General features: G+C 46.9%; 1 protein-coding gene across 3 annotated transcripts in view; it reads right to left on the reverse strand.

The window, feature by feature from the left end:
- Nucleotides 1–24,267, reverse strand: part of DPY19L3 (dpy-19 like C-mannosyltransferase 3) — a 472,263-nt gene that overhangs the window by 89,064 nt on the left and 358,932 nt on the right. For all 3 annotated transcript variants that reach the window (XM_086945460.1, XM_086945459.1, XM_086945461.1), the window contains one exon: nucleotides 13,083–13,165. In XM_086945460.1, coding sequence (XP_086801586.1) covers nucleotides 13,083–13,165 — 83 coding nt within the window. The remainder of the gene's footprint in view (nucleotides 1–13,082; nucleotides 13,166–24,267) is intronic.

Genomic DNA, 24,267 nt, shown 5'->3' on the forward strand with positions numbered 1-24,267 from the left:
GGCATCAATGAGCCATTGCCCGTAAAAGGAACACAGTCTAGAACATGGCCCCATATGGAACTGTTTTCACTCAATAATCATTTGAGTTTCTTTCCTAGAGAGATGTGTTTTATTAGGAGGAAGAAAACAAGTTACTTACCTGTAACTGTAGTTCTCTAGTATTGGAAACTTTCATAGATTCACATGCTTGAATCATTCCCCGTCGTCGAGATGGGAGCCCCCGGTATATCAAAAAAGCAATGCTTAGATGACTACAAAGCAGAAAAAGGCCTAGGCCCATTTCCATTTTGTAACCCATAACTCTTGTAATGTAAAACAGATCAAAAATAATCCTTGAACCAATCAAGACCCTTCCCCCTCTAGAACGCTCCTGAGAGAACCGTCGCCCTTCAGCTCTTCGGAGCACTTGTGCCCAATATAACCTTGTGCAAAAATCCAAAGGTGATCCTGTCGGGGGAGGAGGGCGGGTATCATGTGAATCTATGGAGGTTTCCAATACAGGAGAAATACAGTTACAGGTAAGTAACTTGTTTTCTTACTCCAGTATTGGAACTTTCATTGTGTAGTAGGGGATCTCTGTGTATAGTCATAATTTAGTGAATAGTCCCGCTCATGAGCGTGGATCCCGGAGCAATACAAAATAATCTCTTAAGCTGTCTAACAATGCAGTCCTGCACAGACACTTAAGAGAGAATTTAAAGACATATAATGCAGCCTATATCCACAGGCTACACTGTCCAGTACTTCAACTAGACATTCCACCAAAATCCACACACAGCACGCCAAGTTTTCTTCATAGAGAAAAACTCCCCCTTTAAACAGCAAAGCCTCTGGAATGATAGAGAGGAATGGAAGGACAGACAAGCCCCATAGGCTGCCATTATGTGGCTCAAAAAGGGATACCGTGCCTTTAAGGAAACTTTCCAGAACTTTCTCAGTATCCCAGAATGCCCAGCAGGTCCCATTTACTTTCAGGTTTTTTTTTCCGGCTCCTGCTAGCAGGACCCTGGAGCATTGAGCTCTCCCTTTTTTGGGTTTATTCTAAGAATTTTGCACTTTTAAAGTGTGTGAGTGTTTTCACTCGACGTGTTTTGGTGCCCTCTTCCTTCTCTAGTGTTCTGAGCACTCCTTTTTTGTCTAAAATGCCAGCATTATTTGATAAATGCCCGGAGTGCTCAAGGAAGAAGGCCAAGTCGGACCCACACTCCGTGCCTATCCTGTGCCTCCCTTCTTCTCACCTTCTGAGAAGTGTGAGATTTGCCAGACCTTCACTTCCAGGACCCTGAGAGACAGAAAGAAGATCAGGCTCGAAGGAATGGAAGAAAGAAGGCTGCAGAGTCAAGGTGGGTCTGGGCAGGCTGGATCTGCTTCCTCTGCCCATGCTGAGGCCTCTCAGGGGCTCCCCAGCGTCAAGAAGGCCAGAAAACGTTGCCGTTCTCCGTCGACTTCGATCCCATCGACGACGGCGTCGAGAGGCATGACGGCGGTCTGCTCCCCGTCTCCCCAGGGCTCTGGGTCGAGACGACGTCGACGTTCGGCGTCGAGGGGGCTGTCGAGACCGCCGTTGAGGTCGCCGCCGAAGACATCATCATAGTCGGTGTAATCATCTTCGACGTTGTCGTCAACACTTCGACGTTGCAAGGATCGCGTCGGCGCTCGCCGTTGAGGCGACACCGCCGTTCGCTGTCGGTTCGGCGCTCGCCGTCGAGGCGACGCCGCCGTTCGCCCTCGACGGAGATCTGCAGCGTCGAGGAGAGGAAGTCCGTCATCGAGGCATAGGTCGATGCCGAGAAGACGTTCGTCGAAGCCGAAGAGGTTCTTCACAACCGAAGAGGCGCTCGACGCCTAAGAGGAAGAGATCATCCTCCAGGAGGCGTTCTGGAGCCAGGAGTCCTTTATGTTTCTCAGGGGTACGACGGCGATCACCGACAGGGGGCCTTGGATCTCGGTCGCCTACACCGAGGAAGAAGTTGAGTGTCACCGGGCTCGGTGTACTCTTTGGTGTACTCTCCTCCCAAGCCGAAGTCACCTACTCCTGCTCCTCCACTGCCTAAGGAGCCGCCGCTGTGCACTCCTTCACCAACACCTCCTCCTGTTCCTCCACTTGCACCGCCACAGCCTCCGAGATCGGTGTCACTGCCGCTTCTCCCTACGCCGCCTAAGGGGGCACCTCGGCCGAGGTCCCCGGTCAGGCCGCCGCTGCAGGATCCGCCGCAGGCACCCGCAAAACCGCAGGCGCCACCGCAAACGCCCGCGGACCGTCCAAGGTCTAGGAGGTCTAGATCTTGTTCGGACGGAGAGGGAGATCCAGGAGTCGCCGTCGCTCATTGACGAGATCAAGACGACACCGTAGGAGGGGTCGATCTAGATACAGCACGGAGTCGTCCAGCGCACGGGAATATTCACCAAACCTGTCAGAATCCCCTCGGATGAGGGTGTTCCCTGTGGACGACGTGGTCTCTTTTCAGGAGTTTTTGTTGAGGTGCGAGCAAGCTGGGCATCCAACTAACTGTGCCCACGCCTACGAACTCCGTAATATTTGAGACTCTCCACAAGAAGCACCTATCGAGGCCTCTGTTGCCTCTGGTACCTGGATTGGTGGAGCACGCCATGGAACTCTTCCGCACTCCGGCGGTGAGTAAAGCAGCTCCCTCCAGGCTGCAAAAGATATACAAGGCTCCTGATGCGGACCCGGCTTTCCTCCGATTGGATCCAACACCGGATTCCGTAATTGTGACGGCGGAACGGAAACAACATGCCACCACCCCGTCCTCCAATGGACAAGGAGAGTCGCTGGTTGGATTCAGCGGGCAGGAAGGTGTGGAGGACGGCCGCTACCTCTATGAAGGCTGCTAGTGCATCTGCGCTGTTGGGGCGCTATGACCGGGCCCTTTAGGAGTCCCTCCAACAGTTCGCCGACCTCCTCCCACTAGAAAAGGAGGAGGATTTTATGGAGATACTGAATGAGGGGTTGCTGGTGTCGAACTAGCTGATCAGCGCTGCTGCGGATTTATCGCTCCTGGCAGCCCACGGGTACTGTCATGGAGTGAATCAGAGACGCCACGCTTGGCTCAGATTGACATCACTGAAGCCGGAAGCCCAACAGAGGGTGGCCAACCTACCCTTCTCGGGCGAGACCCCGTTCGGAAAACACGCCGACGATGAAATGGCCTGCATGAAGGCGGAGGCTGAGACTCTGACGGCGGTGGGCTTGGAGAAGCCCAAGGACCAGAAGAAAATCTACTGCCCGTTCCAGAGACGGTACGGGGCGCAGGGCAGAGGGCGAGGTCAACAGTCTGGACAGCAGCAATAGCAGCACCAGTTCCAGAGGAAGCCCTTCCAGAAACGGCAGAGGGGCAGGGGTGGTCAGCAGTCGGCCACCGCGACCAAAGGCCCGGACGGGTCTAGGCCCTGAGCGATTACTTCCCCTTCATCCGTTACCCGCTCCGGTGGGGGGGAAGCGTTCAATATTTACTGGAGTAGAGAAAAATTACTCAGGACAAGTGGGTGCTGAATATTGTTTGCAATGGATACAGTCTTCAGTTCATCAGCCCTCCTCCAGCAATTCCACTGGTTTGCTCGCAGTTTCAGCTGCGCGAGCTCCAGGCGGAGGCAGATACCCTGTTAAGAAAACGGGCGATAGAAGACCTCCCTCCGTCACAAAGGGGAAGAGGTCTATACTCACGGTTCTTTCTAGTCCAAAAAAAGGACAAGAACGAGTTCAGGCCTATTCTGGATTTGCGACAAGCAAACAAGTGGATTCGCAGAGAAAAGTTTTGCATGCTGTCTTTGCACCAGATTTACCCTCAGCTGCAATGGGGAGACTGGTTGTGCGCGATAGACCTACAGGATGCGTACTTCCACGTGCCCATTGCACAGAAACACCAGACGTTCCTGCGATACCAAGTCGGCGCCAATCACTATCAATACACAGTGTTGCCATTCGGACTAAAGTCAGCACCCCAAACGTTTTCCAAATGCATGGCAGTAGTGGCGGCACACCTGAAAAAGAACAAGGTGTTTGTCTATCCGTACCTGGACGATTGGTTGATCAAGGCATCCTCCTTCTCGGAAGCTCAAGCGCACTTCCAGAAGACGTCCGTTCTCTTGAACAAGCTGGGGTTGCATATCAACATGTCCAAGTCTGTCCCGACTCAGGTGCAGTGCCTACAGTACTTGGGAGCCACCATCAATACGGTGTCTGCAAGCGTGTCTCCTTCGGAGGAAAGACGTTTATCACTCCTTCGGAAGGCTCAGGCTCTTATGACCACTCCATCTACGACAGTGAGGACGGTGTCTTCTCTACTGGGGTCGATGGCCTCCTGTATCTTCCTCACGCCACACGCACGGCTTCCCATGAGACCGCTGCAAGAGTGTCTGGAGGATCAGTGGGACCAGAGGAGAGGCAACTGGGACAACAAGATACTGCATGCTCTACAGTCTCTGAAATGGTGGTGTTCAGCGGAGAACCTCCTCAAGGGGGTTCCCTTCCACAAGGACATTCCCACTCAGACTATCGTGACGGATGCTTCTCTCCACGGCTGGGGAGCGCATTCCGGACAGTTACAGATCCAAGGAACGTGGTCCCCGACGGAGTCCACGTACCACATCAATTTTCTGGAACTCAGAGCTGTTCACTTGGCACTGAAGGCCTTTCATCCATCCTTCCAGACCAGCTCTCTGCTTGTACAGACGGACAATACGACCACGATGTATTACCTCAACAAGCAGGGGGGCTCGAGATCGCGCACCCTGTCGCAGGAGGCGCAGGCGATCTGGCACTGGCTTCTTGCCAGAGGACCGACGATAACGGCTACTCATCTACCAGGTGTGCAGAATGTTCAGGCAGACGCACTGAGCAGACTGATCCAGGAAAACCACGAATAGGTCATAAACGACGAAGTGCTCGGAGACGTCTTCGACAGGTGGGGCACTCCAGACGTGGATCTGTTCGCCACCGCCGAAAACAGCAAATGCCGAAACTTCGCATCCAGGTACTACCAGCAGGGAACGCTGGGGAATGCGTTATGGATCAACTGATCGAACAGCTTTCTGTACGCTTTTCCACCCATTCCCCTGATTTCGGCAGTGCTCATCAAGCTGGCCCAGTCCAAGGCGCGGATGATCCTGATTGCCCCGGAATGGCCCAGGCAGTGGTGCTTCACGGACCTGCTTCAACTGTCTCTCCTTCCTCACATTCGGATGCCGTGCCGGCAGGACCTTCTCACGAAGTTCGGGGGGCAGATGATGCACCCCAATCTCTCGTCTTTGAGTTTGGCGGCATGGCTCCTGAGATAGTGCAATATGGCCATTTGAATCTCCCCGCAGATTGTATGGACATACTGAAGGAAGCCAAGAGACCTTCCACTAGTACTTCTTATGCGTACAAGTGGAAGAGATTTTGCATCTGGTGCAAGTCCAAGAACTATGATCCAACGACATGTAAGGAAGTTGTCATCCTTCCATACCTTTTACATTTGGCGCAGTCTGGCCTTAATTTTCATTCTATTAAGGTTCATCTCGCTGCGCTGACTGCCTACAGGAAATGCCCTTCACAGACCTCCTTCTTCCAGATCCCTGTGATCAAGGATTTTTTGGAAGGCTTGAAGAAAGTGTTCCCTCCTGTCCAGCTTCCTTCGCCTTCATGGGAATTGAATGTGGTGCTGTCCAGACTGATGAAAGAACCTTTTGAACCTATTCATAAGGCTTCATTGCAGCACCTGTCCTGGAAGGCGGCGTTCCTTGTGGCCATTACATCGGCCCGCAGGGTGAGTGAAATTCAGGCGTTGTGTTGCCAAGAACCTTATACTGTATTTCATGCTGCTAAGGGTGTTATGCGTACTCACCCTAAATTTCTTCCTAAGGTTATTTCTGATTTCCATGTTAACCAGACCATAACTTTACCTACATTTTTTCAGAATCCTTCCTCTCCGGCGGAAAGGTCTCTACATTCCCTGGATGTCAGGAGGGTGTTGAAATTTTATCTGGATAAAACAAAGGATATTCGTAGGTCAGACCAATTGTTTATCAACTATGGATCGGTCAGGACAGGTCTTGCTACTTCGAAACAGTCTATTTCGAGGTGGATTGTGTCCTGTATACAATTGTGTTATCAAAAGGCTAATAAGACATCAGGGGGTAAACCTAAGGCTCATTCCACCAGGGGCAAAGCTGCCACGACTGCTTTGTTACATAATGTTCCCATTGCAGAAATCTGCAGAGCGGCCACTTGGAAGTCAGTCCATACCTTTGCTAAGCATTACTGTCTGGACACTGATTCCAGGGCAGACGCTCAGGTTGGGCAGGCTTCGCACAGTAGTGGTGTGGTACTCATTTTCTCTCCACCGCCGCTTTGGTGTGGGGATGGGCTTGCCATTCTATTCACTAGATTATGACTATACATAGAGATCCAGGGGCAGAGCCAGCACAAGACGCGTAGGAGCCTCAAGTTGCGGCCTGGGACCACTGTGTCCACTTTCCCCTGAAGACACGCGGCTATAATCTTACAGAGGTGCACATTACCTCTTTAGAAACAAAGTGGCAACACAAAAACCACTGTGACTACTACACAAATCGTGTGAGTATAGTTCCATTTTTAGTTTTTGTCCTGACGAATGCCCCCTAGACCCGGCTGGGCGAGGTGGGGCAGAAACATGTTGACAATTTCCTGATCTTTCAAGTGGTATAATCAGATCAAGTAACCCGATCTATGTGTATACCAGACTTTTCTGTAGTCGATTCTCTTTGAACTGTAGGAAAGGTTCCTGTATGGACAGGGCTTGAATCTCTCAAACTCACCGGTCCAATGTGAGTGCCAGGAGAAGTGCAACCTTCCAAGAAAGTAATTTAAGATCTGCCCTGTGAATGGGTTCAAAGAGTTTTTTCATGAGTTGCAATAACACTATATTCAGCTGCCGAGAGGTGGCGGAGACTTTACTGGGGGAAAGGTACAAAATAATCCTTTCATGAACTGTTTGATGATTCTCTCCAACCACAATGACGGTCCCGATGAGGTGCTTGTATAACGGGATATCGCAGGTAGATGAACTTTTATTGATGCATGTGCTAATCCAGATTTCGCCAAGAGCAGAATGTAAGGAATAATCTCATGAGAAGCAGATCTTAGTGGATGAATATTAGACTCTTGGCACCATAAACAGAATCTTCTCAATTTCATCCTGTATGTCTTATTTGTACTCTGTGCCCTAGCATTTGAAGGAAGATCCCTACATTCAAATGATAGTTTTAGATGTTGAAATTCAGTGTTCAGGAGCCATGCTGCTCAATTTAGTGACTTGGGGTCTGGATGAAGCACATGTCCCTGCGACATCGTCAAAAGAGATGGAATGGGCTGAAGGAGAATCGTTGAGTTTCAGACAGAAGGAGAAGCTCCGTAAACCAGTGCTGTATGGGCCACCATGGGGCTATCAGGATCATTCTGCACGGTTCTCTCTTGATCTTCGTGAGAAGATGTGGTAGTAGGGGAATCAGCGGAAAGGCGTAGGCAAAGACACCGGACCATGCCATCAAGAAAGCAATCCCCCAGGATCCCTGTTGGTGAGGCCAACTTGCAAAGAAGCAGCATTTCTAGTTCTGAGCTGTTGCAAAGAGGTCCACTGTTGGTTTGCTCCACTTTAGAAAGATACTGTCCAGGGTTTCCTGAATGATCTCCAACTCGTGGCAGGTTGACTTGAGGCTGCTTAAAGTGTTTGCTGTGACATTTAGGTGTTCTGCTTTTAGCGAGATCCCATTTTGAACTGCCCATTTCTAGATTTTCTGGGCCTTGTGCCGCCCTTCTTGTTGAGATAATGCATTGCTGTTGTGTTGTCTGTCCTGATCAGCACAGCCAAGTTCCTTATCTTCGGCAGAAAAACCAGCAATGCCAATCTCACTGCCCTGAGTTCCAATAGATTGATGTGAAGGTGTTGGTCTTGACTCTGCCAATGTCCACTGACTTGGAGGTCTTGAAGAAAAGCACCCCAACCTTCCAGGGAAGCATCGGTGGTGATAACTTGTGGAGCCGGCATGGTGAGAAAGGAAAGTCCGACTGATATATTTTTTCTAGTTGGGTCCACCAAGACACGGCCTGAATCATAACTGGTGTGATTGTGATAATGTCCACAAAAGATCCCACAGCTTGACGCCACTGCCGATCCTGTTCCTCATGTAATGGACGCATCCTTAACCGGCAGAAGGGGACGAGAGGAACGCATGAAGACATTGTTCCCAGGAGTGACTTGTAGCGGCGTACTGAAAGACTTTCTTTTTGCGAATGTTTGGAACAGCGAGATTAGCCTCGGTTGTCTCTCGATTGAAGAAAACACCCTGTTTACTGTGGTGTACAGAATTGCCCCTAAGAGATGATTTCTCCTTGTTCAGTCAGGCCTAATTCGGCAAACAGTCTTGTGCATGCCACTGTGGACGACTGAGCACCTGCATGTGAAGGAGCCTTGACCAACCAGTCGTCTAGGTATGGAAATACCTGATGTCATTGTTTCTTCAGAACAGCTGCTACCGGAGCCAGACATTTTGAGAAAATATTTGGGGCTGACTCGAGGCCAAATGGCAGCACCTTAAATTGGTAATGGCTTCCGGCTACGACAAATCAAAGGTACTGCCTGTGGGAGAGATGGATGGGGATGTGAAAATACGCACCTTGTAAGTCTAAGGTGATCATATGATCCTCTGGGTTTAGGAGTAACAGAATGTCCTGAACCATACGGAAGGACTGCTTTTTGAGATAAGTATTCAAAGTTCTCAGATCCAGTATAGGACGTCATTGACGAAAGTTCTTGTGAACCAGAAAGAAACGGGAATAAAATCCCTTCCCAGTCTTGGAGATTGGCACTGGTTCTATTGCTCCTTGTTGGAGCATTGTAAGTATCTCAAAGTGCATGAGATGTAGATGTTTGACTTCCTGGCATCCCGGAGGAGTGCAAGGAGGAATCTGATGGAACTTCAATATATGGCCAAATTGTATTAGATTGAGGACCCATCGGTCCGTGGTTATCTTATGCCACTGGTAAAGATTAAAATAAATTTGTCCACCCAGGGGAACTTCTGGAGAGGGGGGAATAAAAATAGCCAGAGCCTGAAGCTCGAAATTGATGTTGTGAGGTGTCTTTTCCCTCATGACCTGGTCTTCCTCTGGGGGCAGATTTAGAGTATACCCCTGACTGTTGCGGTCTTTGAACATACTTTTGACGGTATGGTTGGGAAGATGTAGCGTAAGAGGGTTATCTGTATTGCTGGTATCCACCTCTGTAGGATGGAAGGCCTCTTCCTCTGGCTCCTCTAAAAGGCACTTTTTGCTATTGTAGTGTCCCTAAAGCCTTCGCTGTATCAGTATCTTTCTTGATATCCTGCAGCGCATCGTCTATATGCTTTCCAAATAAAGCATCTCCATCGAAAGGAAGGTCCAGGATCTTATTCTGGACCTCCGGTCTAAATGATGTTGCTCGTAGCCATCCTTGATGGCTCAAAACCGCCGCACCCCCCAGTGATCTGAAACCCGTAGTTGCGATATCCATCACACAATCAATTACTTCTGCAAACGCTCTCTCTCTCTCCAGGAGAATTTTCTTAACCTCTGGTCTACTTTCCTCTAAAAAAGTTGATCCATATACGGAGCCAGGTCACACCACATCTGTCTGTGGTATCTGCCCAATATGGCAAGGGCATTAGCCGCTCTGACCAAGAGAGCCGACATTGAAGAGAAACGCCTACCGGCGTTACCTAGGCATTTGCCTTCTCTATCCAGCGGTGTTTTACTTGGTGCCAATGGGTTTGTGGATTGCCGTTGAGCTGCTTGGGAAATAACTGATTCCGGTTTGGGATGGCCACCAAACAGGCTGGAGCGTCCTCTGGGGCCTTATACTTCTTTTTGAACCTGGAGAGTACTGGTGCTACTGTCGCTGGTGTCTTCATAACCTTAAGTCCTTCCTCCCAAACGTGACTTATTATAGGGATGGCTCTCACCGACTTCCTATATGGTTCCTTAAAATCATATAAAAAACACTCCGTCTGAGTAGCTGGCATAGGTAGGTCAAATCTTTTTGCAGCTCTTTCCAGCAAGTTATGAATTCCACCAATGTCCTCAGGTGGTGAGTCAACCGATACCGGAGAGGGAGAAGAGGGCGTGGGAATGAGGTAGTCATCCCATTCTCCGTTAGGATCTGTGAATACTCCTTCTTCTTGGTCGTCGTCTATAGTAACTGGATCATGTTGAGGGATCGGGGGAGGCAATCTCTGTAAGGGTTCTGGCAGCACAGCTTGGCTCCTCATCAGAGTAGATGGTATAGAGCATGGGCGATGAGATGCTACTGGTATTTCTTGAGATACAGGAGTTGGTGGAAATCTCTTCCTGTACAGCCAACATGAATTGTAGATCAGTTAATAAAGAGGACGGCATGCAAACCACCTCCTCCTGATAACTCTGGTGGTATCGTTGCTGAGGAGGATATTGATATTCGACACATTCCTCATCAAAGTCGTCCTCCTGACACTTTAACGTGGATCGGTGCAGGGCTACTTGCATAGCCATATGGACCTTCGTCTTCCTTCTCAGAATCCTGCTCCTCTAGCAGGTAAGATGGCAAAAGAGGTGTAACTGTGCTATAAGTGATTTCAAGTGTAATTCTCCTCTTCCTAGTGCTTTCTGACATGTCCGGTGTTTTTTCCCTCGTCGACAAGTCTGCCGGCGATACCGTCGTCGAAGATGGAGCCGTCTTAAACTAAGCCCCACTCGCATTTCCTCACCAAACTTCCCTGGTCCTTTGTGTTTTCTGCACTGGGAGGAATGACTTGCAGTATTTAAAAAACACACTTTAACGTTCTGGACCTTTCCCGTGCTGCACATAGGAAAAAATACTCCAGAGTCCCACTCATTCAGGTCAAGGGTAGGGCTGGGCAATGTTTTACCAGTGCCATCGAAATTCCTTCCAAAATTTGGCATTATGTTATTTCCTGGGAGAATGGTCCCCATAGAAAATGTTTAGATGAGACATTTTCTGCTCAAACGAGTCTTCTGCTAGCATCCAGGTAAACTTTTTTTATCCGTTAAACTTTTTTATCCGACCTGTGCACTAATACAGGTTACACAAAATACCCCAAAGCACATTTTGCTAGAAAAGTGTCATTTTGCCTGATAAAAAATGAAACTCCCTATCAAAAAAATAGCAAAACAGTGACCGCAGAAAAGGGACAGAGTCACAAGGGATAGAGACCTCAGGAACAGAGTCTCACAGTCAACCATTTTTTTTGTTGCAGATTTAATCTAGCACAAACTCAACTCTAAGGTATTGGAGCGCTTTACAGTTTTCTCTGGCGCTTCTCCCTATAGCTCGTGACTGCGCAGCTTTGGTCGTTCGCGGGGGCCCTTTGGTTGCAGAAGAACCGTCCAGCCCGGGCATGCACTGTTGTAACCCCGGCAGTGAAACGAACCATCCGAAATAGCAAAAACAAGCACTGGCATAGCCAATAGGTCTCGACTTTGGGACCTTTTAAGTGTTTAGCCATGTAACAGTTAATGTTGTTGCACCAAGGATAATGTGCTGGATAACTAAACACTTATAAGTTCCCAAAGGCATGACCTATTGGCTATGCCAATGCTTGTTCTGCTTTGTAGTCCTCTAAGCATTGCTTTTTCGATATACCGGGGGCTCCTATCTCGACAACAGGGAATGGTTCAAGCATGTGAATCTATGAAAGTTCCAATACTGAAGTAACAGTTATTTACAACGCTGGTAGAAGTGGTAGAAGTCTGTGGCAACGTGAGCTGGGTATTGACTGGGGAGACATCGGCCGGACCTGAGTAACATGTAAGCTGTATACGATGAACTCTTGTTGCCAAGGGAGGTCCCACCCAGATACTCCAAGCCGAACCACGTATGGACCGATGGGGCCCAAAAGTATATCAGAGGGAGACGAAATTCGAACAAACGTCCCACATTATGTGCAGGAAGGCAGAAGGATCTGCTTCCAGGTAAACTGGCACCGGTGAAGCTCAGAACAATGGAGCCTTAGGAGGCTCAGGCAGAGCTGGCGGGGCAGGGACGGGTAGGCACTGGTGAAGATCATGGGATGCTGTAAAGACTGATTTGCCACCAGTTCAGAGTCTGATAAAGACAACTTCAAAGGGGCAGGTGACTTACCCCTTGATCAAGAGCATGGTGGGGTCTTTTTATTTTTGTGTCATTTTTTGTCCTTTGATGACTAGGAGGATGTAATGCGAGACCTGCAGCGGGAGCGGGACCTGGATCTGTTTTTTCAGTAAGTGTGTCAGTCTTCCTTGGTTCGGGCCATAGGAAGTTTGACCTCTCTCTCCTGAATGACCCCAGGTAACATGCTACGGCACTGAGAGCAAGAGCAGGAGTAAACCACATATAGGCTTCATGAAAATCCATGATCGACATTTGCCTGCCACAAGTTCAACACAGTTTGAACCCAGACCTTTTAGGCAGTTACACTGTTTTCCTGAAACAACTGCACTGCATAAATATTTTGTGACTCCGAGGTAAAATGTCTCTCAGAGAGAGGAGCTCCGGATCCATGTCATAAGGCTTTTAATAAGAAGGGAACTGGCATAGTCCCCCGAAGTAGCACTTTATGAACTCACACAGTGTCAACAGGATGCTATTATTTGCAATGAGAAGCCAGCACCCCTACTGGCTCAGAGGAACTATGACATATTCCAGATTTAGTGTGATGCCTGAGGAAAGGGCTTTTTCAGTTCTAAAAAGTATCCACTGCCTATCTTGGATCCTAATACAAGTACTTAACTTGTTGACCTACTGAATAGTAACATCCAGCCTGGATTTCAAGATCTCAAGAATGAATACTTATGAGCAAAATATATATATGGTGAACTTCATCTGTAAATCAACTCTATTTTTTGCTCTATTCTGAAAATACAACTATATTTTACTACTAAGTGGGTCAATAAGCAAAACATTACTGAAGCCACAGAAATCATGCGGCAGTTAGTGAGAATCATAATAGCCTTTAAGTCTGTCCTTTTTGTTGTCACCTGAAACTACTCACCCTAAAACGAAGAAAAGGATAAATCAAAAAACATGTCTCACGTTATCCAGTCCATCAGCTCCACAGTATCGGGGTCATAGAATTCTCGCAACTCTGACAGCTCATCCATCACTCGTGGCCAAAACTGAAATTTACAATTTAAAAATATTACTAATTTAAAACATGCGAATAGATAACAATTGGGATTTTCTATGAAGTGCTCTTGGGTCAGCAAAAGAAAAACATTTTTGTGCTCCCTTTTTGTGTTAACAATCTTAACAAATTTGAAATATTTTAAAATCATATTCTTTTAGAATGTTCTTCCATTATACATTGTACACACAGATTTTTGGTTTGTGTTGTTTCATTGCAAAAGCTGCAAATAAGACCTTTATAAACCAATGATAAAAAGGTTACAACTTATGTTTCAATGAGCAACCAAAGTGGATATCTCATGTAGGAGATCAAGGACATCACCAAACTGGCCTCCTATAGTGTGCCCTAAAACCTCTCCAACCTTTCATTCAGGTCCTAAAGTATAGTTGGACGTTGCTAGATTCTGGATTGAACGTAGCTGATTGATGTTCTCAAACAGAAATATGGCAGGTTTTTTTTACACTTGTTGTCAATGATTAAAGATAATATGCACCAGCTACCAAGTCTCATCATCAGTACTCCTACCTCACCCCCCCCTACAGTTACACCAGCAACAACCTAGAAATATCTAAAGGCAAGCTGCTTCAATCTGTTATTTATGGCTCTGTAATAGACCTCGCCCTATTTATTTATTTATGACATTTATAAAGCGCACTGTTGCCAGACGGTGTCCTGGCGCTGCCCTACCCCAATGCATGATATTTTACTGTATTATACATTGGATACAGCGCCATTACATCTATGACCATACTGAGCAAAATGCAAGGGTTTCATATACTGTGCTAGCCTATGTCTTTAACAACAGATATTGTGGGCTGCTGGAAAACATCAGGTAATGTTTACACATGTGTAGTACCTGTGAAGCGCCACAGGTGGAGATGCGCTGCATCCATGTACATGAACCGAGAAGCACCAGAAGGGAACAAACTGTTCACAAGCAGGCAGAAGAGGTGTGCTAGTGCATACAGTGAAAATGGAAGAGCCAACAAGCTAGATGTCAGAAGCACTGACGAGGAAGGCAGGAGAGCATATTTAAAACGCATATACAAGATGCCACAGAATGGCACTGTTGGTTTACAATGAGATTGTGTCTTTGGAATAGACCACTATCATTTAGTGGAGCATATGCAAAACCATGAACATCAATATGCACATGACCAAGACAAAAGCAACGTTATGAACATAAACCTCCTATCTAAGTAATATAAAGGCATTAATACACATTGCCTTGCAACGCAAAAAAAGTCTCAATGTGATCAGTTGGCCATCGCTGCGGACATGGACCGTAATCTGTCATTTACCACCTCCAAGGTCAGTCTGAAGTTGTAAATTCCAGTCATTTAGTTACGGCCTGGGCAGGTAAAGACAATTAAAGTGCGAGCTCACATCAATGAGGACATTCACCCGATTACCCAACAGCACCGCTGAGTTGCTTTCCACTTGCAAGAAGCTGTTGAGAAAGAACTAGAAACGTTGTTGAAGCATGACCTCATTGAGCACTCCACTGGCCCTACACCATCCGTGTTGCGCATAGTGGTGGTTCCAATAAAGGACAGTGAGGGTACAGTGCACATCTGTGTTGATCTGCGCCAGGCCAACAAAGTAATCAAAAGAGAAAGAAATCCTGGTCCACACATAGCGGACATGATCATGCAATTGAACTGTGCCAAAGTTTTCTCCCATCTTGACCTGAACAAGGGATATCACCAACTCGATTTGGAAGAGAATTGCAGGTAAATCACTACTTTTTCGGCTTGTTAAAATACAAGAGGTTGAGCTTAGGAGTGCAGTCAGCCGCAGAAATATTTCAGGATGTTATGTGTCGAATAATTCAACCTGTCACAAATGCTTTTAAATCCTGGGTCGGCTCCTTCGCTATGGCTGAGAAGCGTTGCCCCACTGCTTTCTCGCAATGCGAGAAGCCATAACATAAAATGGCAATAACTTTAAGTTATTACCATTTTATGTTTGCTTTGCAGGCTGGTGGGCAGGTCTGATCTGATCTCTGAGCAGGGCAGGGGAGGAGTGGTTTGCCCACTCCTGAGTGCGCAAAGACTGTTTGGTCGGCCCTCGCAGGCTGCCCAAACCAGTCATGTGCACTTTGCCCTTCTACATGCAGGCTGCATTGCAGTCTGCATGGAGAACATGCACACCCCTCTAGCCCCTGGCTGAGCGCTGCGTTACGGCACTCTTGACCAATCACAACGCTGCATGCAGCGTTGCGATTGTCTTAGGGGAGGGAGCCTGGCTGCCTGTTTCCTGTTCCTGTCAGAGGCAGGAGAGCAGGAGCAGTGAAGACATGGGACTCCGCGGAAAGGTAGATTTTTAATTATTACAATTTTTTTAAATAATGATCCCCTCCCCTGTGTGACCCCCGCTCCCTGCGTGATCCACCCTCCCCATGTGACCCCCCCCCCCACCCTCCATGCGCCGTGGCGCTCCAGACCAATCACAATGCTACATGCAGCGTTGTGATTATCTTAGGGGAGGCAGTCTGGCTGCCTGCTTCCTGTTCCTATCAGAGGGAGGAAAGCAGGAGCAGTGAAGACGTGGGACCCAGCAGAAAGGTAGGTTTTACTATTTTTTTAAATTATGATCCTCCTCTACCCGTGTGACCCCCCTTCACCCTGCTCGACCCCCCCCCCCCCTCCCACGTGACCCCCACCCGCGAGACATGCTGCCCGCTTTTGTTTAATTACAGTGATGACATACTGGTATTTGGAGCAACAAGCAAGGAGCACGAAAAGGGTCTAACACAAGTGTGCAAATTACTTGCTCATGCAGGTTTCACTCTGAACGCAGCAAATCGTGGTTTTCACAAGACCAAACTCAAATTCTTTGGACACCTACTTTCTGATGGCGGAATGACTCCCGACCCGGATAAAGTGAAAGCACGGTCAGCTTGCTTCTCGCAAGATGTCACCATGCTGTTATCCTTTCTAAGAATGGTCATTTATTTCTCAAGGTACAGACGTGATTTTGCCACTGTAAGTGCTCCATTGAGAGTGTTGACAAAACGAGATGTCCTGTTCCAATGGTCTGTTTATTGAGATCAAAGTTTCAAAAGAATAGACATGCAATTGAGAATGCAACCAAGATGGCCTACTTCGACCCCCAGACTACATACTGAGATCACAGTGGATGAGAAACCGGTGGGACTGGGGGCAATCCTTTGTCAACATAATGGTCATCCGAATGTTCAGAGACACATTGTGGCCTATGCAAGTCGGATCCTGTCTGACATAGAATGTGCCTATTCACAGCCAGAGAAGGAGAGTCTGGTTGCAGTGTGGACCTGTGAACATTACTGGTTGTTTCTATACAGAAAACCTTTCACTGTCATAACAGACCACCAAGCATTGTTCATTATCTTTGGAAATCTGAAAGCCAAGATGCCCTCTCGCATTGAGAGGTGGGCTCTGAGACTGTAAGGGTAAATACCAGAACCCTTTTGATTACTTTTCATGAGTACCACTACCTCGTCTCAGTTCGATATCCAAGACAGCTGAGGCGTACATTAACTTCATTGTGAAGTTCAGTACGCCAACTGCCATTTCGAACAGATTACTGATCTACAGAACATGCATATTCTCGAAGACATCATTCTGGCTCAATCCTAGAAAAGGAGTGTTCGACTACTTGCTGAGGATGTCGAATTACTAAAATTCCAGAAAGTACAGGATGAACTGTCTGTGACCAAAGAAGGTGTTGTATTGAGAGCCTCAAGAATTGGGGTATGGGAAAGCCTAAGACAACAGGTCACTGAACCAGCCCATGAAGGCCATCATGGTATTGTAGCTACCATAAGAGCCCTAAGAGACAGAATGTGGTTCCCTGACTTAAAACAAGCGAGTTGAGAGGGAACTCAGAGTGTCATCTTAGCAATTGCCTTCCCCCCAAAGTGACTCAGCATCCACTGACCATGCCTGACCTTTCTACAAAGGCTTGGGAAAGTACAGCAGCTTATTTCTTTGGGCCTCTAGGAAACGGACATCCTCTAATGTAGTAATTGATGGATATTCACTTTTCCCTTAGGTAGAGAAGTTATCATCAACAACCCATGACAAGGTCATTAAAAGGTTGGACAACATCTTTGCCGCGTGGGGTATCCCCGTCATTCTCTAATCTCACAACGGGGCCACCGTTCAACAGCAAAGAGTTCAAAGAGTTTATTGTCAGAATTAATATCAAGCATCAAAAGATTACACCTCTGTAGCCACAAGCACATGGTGTCGTGGAACGATTTATAGATACCCTCAAAAGGGTTATTCACCTAGCATGCATGGATGGGATTGAATTAAAGCAAGCCCCGTGCTAAGCTCTCCGTGCTTATTGTTTAACTCCTCAATAAACAACGCCCGCCACCTTGCTATTTGGGAGAGCCATCGGAACCAAACTGCCACAATTAACAGCAGAGCAATCCCTGACTGCTGACCAATTCAATTAGCTTATTTGTTACGGAACTCCAACGGAGGTCCACAAAAATACACCAATACAATAAAAAAAGACATACTTTATAACAAATACAATTCTAATAAATACAATTCTATTAAATATCCAGGAATGTTTTAAAAAATTGAAATATTCTATAACAAGTCATTTCATTTGGAGGGGACAACAGAAAAGATCAAGCCTCCTGAGCAGAACGAATATTACATTTAATAAATAAGGGTCTCAAAAACATTCGCCTTGCCCTTAGAAGTTCTGGGCACACAAATAACACATGATTAGGATCCTGTATTTGGGAACAACAAAGTTCACAGATTCTCTCCTCTCAAGGGGTATTTTCCCAAATGCCCGTTACTTCTCTCAGGGGCAGCAAGTTAGTTCTTAAAAGTAGTATCAGCCTTCTGATTCCGTGTGGGATATTCCATGAGAGATAGGGCTGGGGTCTGCTCCCCATCGCACTCGCACAGATCACCCCATTACGGGCCGTAGGGTAACTTAAAGCTATATCTCTTGCCGTACTAATCGTGCTTATTGACTTCTTTAGAAATAACTTCAATACAGGCTTTGGCATGGGTAAATCACAGTTTAAATTAAGCCCAAATAAATGGTTTGCATTGGCAAATGATCTAAAAAAAAGTTGATTTATCTTTTAATTTTGCAAAAATTTCCAACTTCAAGGCGGCCCTTAGGGTGCCCTCATCCCCCCAAAAAAGGGAGTTCCCCCACCTCAGAACAGCTGCCAAAGACGAAATATAAGAAGAAACTAAATGAAATTCCAGACGAAGAACATGTGGGGCAGCCAAGGAGTTTAAATTACAAATTTGATGGAAGAACCAGCCTTCAGCCTTATCAAAAGAGAGCCAGTAATTCCTATTCAAAACTTCTGCAGCATAAGTTAATGTCGGGGGGATTTTAACCTTAAATACTGACAGAACATGATTAAAATGACGTCTCCCACAGGTCTTATAAAATCTATTTAGAGCTCCGGCCTGGGAGGCGGCCTTGCCAACACACCTTTTGATGTGCTCTGAGTCACGCCTGTTTTTTGAGAAAACCTTCCCCAGATACAGATACGTATTGACCAATTCAAGATCTTCGTGCCCCAACAGCCACTTATACCCTTTCTTTATTGGAAAACCTTTCTTGCGAAAGACTAAAATTTTCCTTTTGGCAATATTGATTTTCAAACAGTGGTCCTCCGCATATTTAGTCAAAACATCCAGACGACGCTGCAAACCAATGGGAGTTAAATCAAAAATTGCAACGTCATCTGCATATAGTAGGGAGCCAATGGACATTGTACCAATTTTAGGGGAATCCCCTTCACTGAATTTAATTTCTCCGGGAGGTCAAAAATATAAAGAGAAAACAAAAGAGGGGTCAACAGGCAACCCTGCTTAAGACCGTTATGTGTATTAATCCTGCAGGAAAGCCCCTGCGAGCCACCCATTGTCACTGGACACCAAGTGTCTGTGTGTAATTCAATTATAAGGCCCAGGAGATGGTATGGCATACCAAGATGAAAGAGCTTTCTCCACAGCGTCTGACGATCCACTTTGTCAAACGCGGTGGAGAAATCAATAAAAGCTGTATAGACTTTGTCCTCATAAATGCCACCAGAAAATGTCAACTCTAGTTGGGCTTTCTCCGGGCCACTAGCACAAACCAATATGTTCCGCCCTGGAGTCTGTGGATAGCCTACGGAGGTCACCCAGAGGTAGGTCGTCTCCTGATCCAACTCCCATTATCGATGTATCTTGCCTCTTTGGGAGGACAGGACCACTAAACCTCTGGCATAATCATTGGACTCATTGTGTGTTATCTCTCAGACCATGCTTTTAATGGAGACCAGATCTTAATGGCACTTTCCCCGCCACACAACATGTCTAAGCGGCTAACCGCCATGATGTTCCTTAGGCAGTCTGCGAATCTGGGAGGGTTTACGGACTTCCACTCCCTGCAAATCTACCTCCTTGCAATAACAATAACATAAAAGATAAACTGTGAGGTACTATTTCTAATATCATAGTCATGGGGAAGGCCGAGAAGAATCAGTCTGGGACTGCAGTTGATCGAAGCTTGCACCACCTCCTCTAAGAACCCACACACCTGTCTCCAATAACTCGTAATTTCTGGGTAGTCGACAAACATATGCCTGTCGTCCGCAGCAGGGAGCCTGCATCTTGGACAATAGTATTCTTCTGCTGAGATCTTGGATAATTTCGCTGGAGTCCAGTACACCCTATATGCCGTAAACAGGTGATTCCTTCTAAGGTTGGATGGTTTTATGATTTTTTGTGAGAGTGTAAATGCATCTGTCCAAACCTTCAACATCTCAACGGGATTCCGAATTAGGGAATTATCCCAAAGCTTGGCAATTTCAGCTTCCATATTATCTTTCGCTCCCACTAATGTATTATACCAAAGTGCTTTCTCTCCCTTCCATCCTCTCTTCCTAATTAATTCCAGGATTGGGGTCTCCTCATCTTTTGCCCAGTAATGTCGCCCCCACCAGGAAGACAACTGATAGAATTTAAATCTTGTAATGGAGCCTTCTGTTAAATTCGATAAGGATTCCCAGTCTAGAAGTACCGAGTTAATACACAGGTCCCCCCATTTCTTGAAGCCTGCTGCTCTCAGTGGGAGAGCCAGCCGATCTAATATACAATCAGGGGTACCCGGAGAGTCCCATATTGGGGCCTGAGAATGATAGTAGGGGATCTCCAAAATTTTACGTATTGATTGCCAATTATTAAGTGCTGCCTGTAAAACCTTTAGACGAACCTTTTTAAAAAACATCTGGTCCCCAAATTTGTATAAGAAAAAATCTAAGCCTTGTGGCAGGTCCGATAACATAGCCTGAAAGAGGCGACCGTGCGATGAGGAGTCCAACCTATTTGCCAAAAGTCTAAAGTTCTTGAACTGAAAAGCATAACAATAAAAAAGTAAATCAGGGAGAGCCAGCCCGCCTAGTTTCAATCCCCTTCTCAATTTCCTCCAGGCAATCCTGGGAGACTTAGTGGCCCAAATGAAAGAACCGATCCTGCCTTGAAGGTTAGAGAAATCCTTTTTATTAAAATTTAGAGGAATAGAGTTAAATAAAAAGGTGATTTTGGGCAGGATTATCATTTTGACTAGGTTCACCTTTACTACCGTTTGCCAACTAGTTTTTGAAATCTCCTCCAGTTTATGGGTGAGGTATATTCCCAGGTATCTGAGGTATCTGATTTTTAGTTTAGCTTCTGGTATCGGGGCCTGGTTGTTCCAACTCACTATATCAGTTTTATCTTTATTGATTCTGTACCCCGACACTTTACCAAAATCTTCAGCCAGTTCAAATAACCTGGGAATGGCCTCAACAGGATTGGTTGTGTAAAGAAGAAGGTCATCCGCGTATAATGCAATCTTCAGTACCAAGTCCCCCATTTTAAACGGTGTAATTACTGAGTCTGATCTCAGGGAGCAGACAAAGGTCTCGATATAAATATCGAAGAGGAGGGGAGACAGAGGGCAACCCTGCCTCGTTCCCCTTGAAATATTCAACCATTTAGTCAGACTACCGTTAACCAGTACTTTAGCCCGGGGACCCCTATATAATGTCTCAATCCCTTTAATGAATGTAGCTGGGAACCCAAACTTAGCCATAGTTTTCCATAAAAATCGCCAGTTAACCTGGTCGAATGCCTTTGCTGCATCAATCGCAACAATGGCAAGCAGCAGTCCTCTCTCTATTGCTGTGTCTATTGCACCAACAACTTGAAACGTAAGTTCGTTAAGTTGACGGCCTGGTATGAACCCCCTCTGGTCCGGATGAATTATGGACTTGATTACTTTCGCCAATCTAGATGTTAGTATGCCGGAATACATTTTTAAATCTGAATTAAGAAGGGAAATAGGCCTGTATGTCTCGATTCTTTTAGGATCTTTATTCGGTTTGCTATCAAGTTAATGGTAGCTTCCAACCAAGAAGCTGGAATATGCTCTCCCTGGATGAATATTTTGTTAAAGAGTGCCAGTAGTGGGGCTAAGATTTCCTCCAGATTGTCCTTGTACACATCCGTCGGAAGTCCATCCGGACCAGGGGCCTTGTTTCTAGACATCTTTTTCAACTGGGCCTGTATCTCCCCTTCCGTAATCTCGGTGATTAAAGAAGCTTTGTCAGACTCGCTCAACTGGGGCAAATCCCTCAGAAGGAGTAGTTTCTGTCCTGTAACTCCAGTTCTGTAGTAGGGATATCTCTGTTATAGTCATAATCTAGTGAATAGTCCCGCCCATGTGCGTGGAACAAGGCAATCAAAAATAATCTCTTAAATTGTCAAATCATGCAGAAACTGCAAAGACACTTAAGAGAGAATTTAAAGACAAATAATGCAGCCAATATCCACAGGCTACACTGTCCAGTACTTCAACTAGAAATTCCACCAAATAACACCACACATAATACAGCCAGCCCAGTTTCTACCATAGAGAAACTTGCCTCCACCAGTAAAAGACTCTGGAATGATAGAGAGGAAGGCATGGACAGACAAGCCCCATAGGCTGCCATTATGTGGCTTAAATAGGATACTGTGCCTTTAAGAGAGCTTTCTAGAACTTTCTCCCAGTATCCCAGAATGCATAGCAGGTCCCTCTACTTTCAGTTCTTTTTGAAGGCGAAGCACGCCAGACCTGTCGCATTCTTGAAGAAATATCTCCACCAGGGAGGAGGGCGGGCGCTTATGACTATAACAGAGATACCCCTACTACAGAACTGGAGTTACAGGACAGAAACTACTCCTTCTGTAGTAGGGGATCTCTGTGTATAGTCATAATCTAGTGAATAGAATGGCAAGCCCATCCCCCACACCAAAGCGGCGGTGGAGAAAGAAAATAACGCCACTACTGTGCGAACAAGTTCCGCAGCGAAGCCTGCCCAACCTGAGCGTCTGCCCTGGCGTCAGTGTCCAGGCAGTAATGCTTAGCAAAGGTATGGACCGACTTCCAAGTGGCTGCCTTGCAGATTTCAGCAATCGGCACGTTACGGAGCAAGGCCGTCGTGGCAGCTTTGCCCCTGGTGGAATGAGCCTTAGGCTTACCTCCTAAGGTCTTATTAGCCTTTTGATAACACAATTGTATGCAGGACACAATCCACCTAGAAATGGACTGCTTAGAGGTAGCAAGACCCGTCCTGACTGAACCATAATTAATAAACAACTGGTCAGACCTACGAATATCTTTGGTTTTATCCAGATAAAATTTCAACACCCTCCTAACATCCAGGGAATGGAGAGACCTTTCCTCTGGAGACGAAGGGTTCTGAAAAAACGTAGGCAAAGTTATGGTCTGGTTGACATGAAAATCAGAAATAACCTTGGGAAGAAGTTTAGGGTGAGTACGCATAACAACCTTAGCAGCATGAAATACAGTATAAGGTTCAGTACAACACAACGCCTGAATTTCACTCACCCTGCGGGCCGATGTAATGGCCACGAGGAACGCCGCCTTCCAGGACAGGTGCTGCAACGAAGCCTTATGAATAGGTTCAAACGGCTCCTTCATCAGTCTGGACAGCACCACATTCAATTCCCATGAAGGCGAAGGAAGCCTGACAGGAGGGAATACTTTCTTCAATCCTTCCAGAAAATCTTTGATCACAGGGATCTGGAAAAAGGAAGTCTGTGAAGGGCATTTCCTGTAGGCAGTCAATGCAGCAAGATGAACCTTAATGGAATGAACATTAAGGCCAGACTGCGCCAAATGCAAAAGGTAAGGAAGGATGACATCTTCCTTGCAGGTCGTAGGGTCATGGTTCTTAGACTGGCACCAGATACAAAACCTCTTCCACTAGTAAGCATGTGAAGTTCGAGTGGAAGGCCTCTTAGACTCCTTCAGTATGTCCATGCAATCCTCAGGCAGATTCAGATGGCCATATTGCACTATCTCAGGAGCCATGCCGCCAAACTCAAAGACGAGAGGTTGGGGTGTAACATCCGTCCCCCGAACTTTGTGAGAAGGTCCGACCTGCACGGCAGCCGAATGTGAGGAAGGAGAGACCGGTGAAGCAGGTCCGTGAACCACCACTGCCTGGGCCACTCCGGGGCAATGAGTATCATCCGAGCCCTGGACCGGGCCAGCTTGATGAGCACCGCCGGAATCAGGGGAATGGGAGGAAAGGCGTACAGAAAGTGGTTTGTCCAGTTGATCCATAACGCATTCCCCAGCGTCCCCTGCTGGTAGTACCTGGAGGCGAAGCCTCTGCACTTGCTGTTTTTGGCAGTGGCGAACAAATCTACGTCTGGAGTTCCCCACCTTGCGAAGACTTCTCCTAGTACTTCGTTGTTTATGACCCATTCGTGGTTTTGCTGAACCAGCCTGCTCAGTGAGTCTGCCTGAACATTCTGCACACCTGGCAGATGGGTAGCCGTTATCGTCAGTCCTCTGGCTAGGAGCCAGTGCCAGATCGCCTGCGCCTCCTGTGACAGAGTGCGTGATCTCGAGCCCCCCTGCTTGTTGAGGTAGTACATCGTGGTGGTATTGTCCGTCTGTACAAGCAGGGAGTTGGTCTGGAAGGACGGAAGAAAGGCCTTCAGTGCCAAGTGAACAGCTCTGAGTTCCAGGAAATTGATGTGATACGTGGCCTCCATCGGTGACCACGTTCCTTGA

The sequence above is a fragment of the Lissotriton vulgaris genome, chromosome 12 (genome assembly GCF_964263255.1).
Source record: "Lissotriton vulgaris chromosome 12, aLisVul1.2, whole genome shotgun sequence".
Classification (NCBI taxonomy): Eukaryota; Metazoa; Chordata; class Amphibia; order Caudata; family Salamandridae; genus Lissotriton; species Lissotriton vulgaris.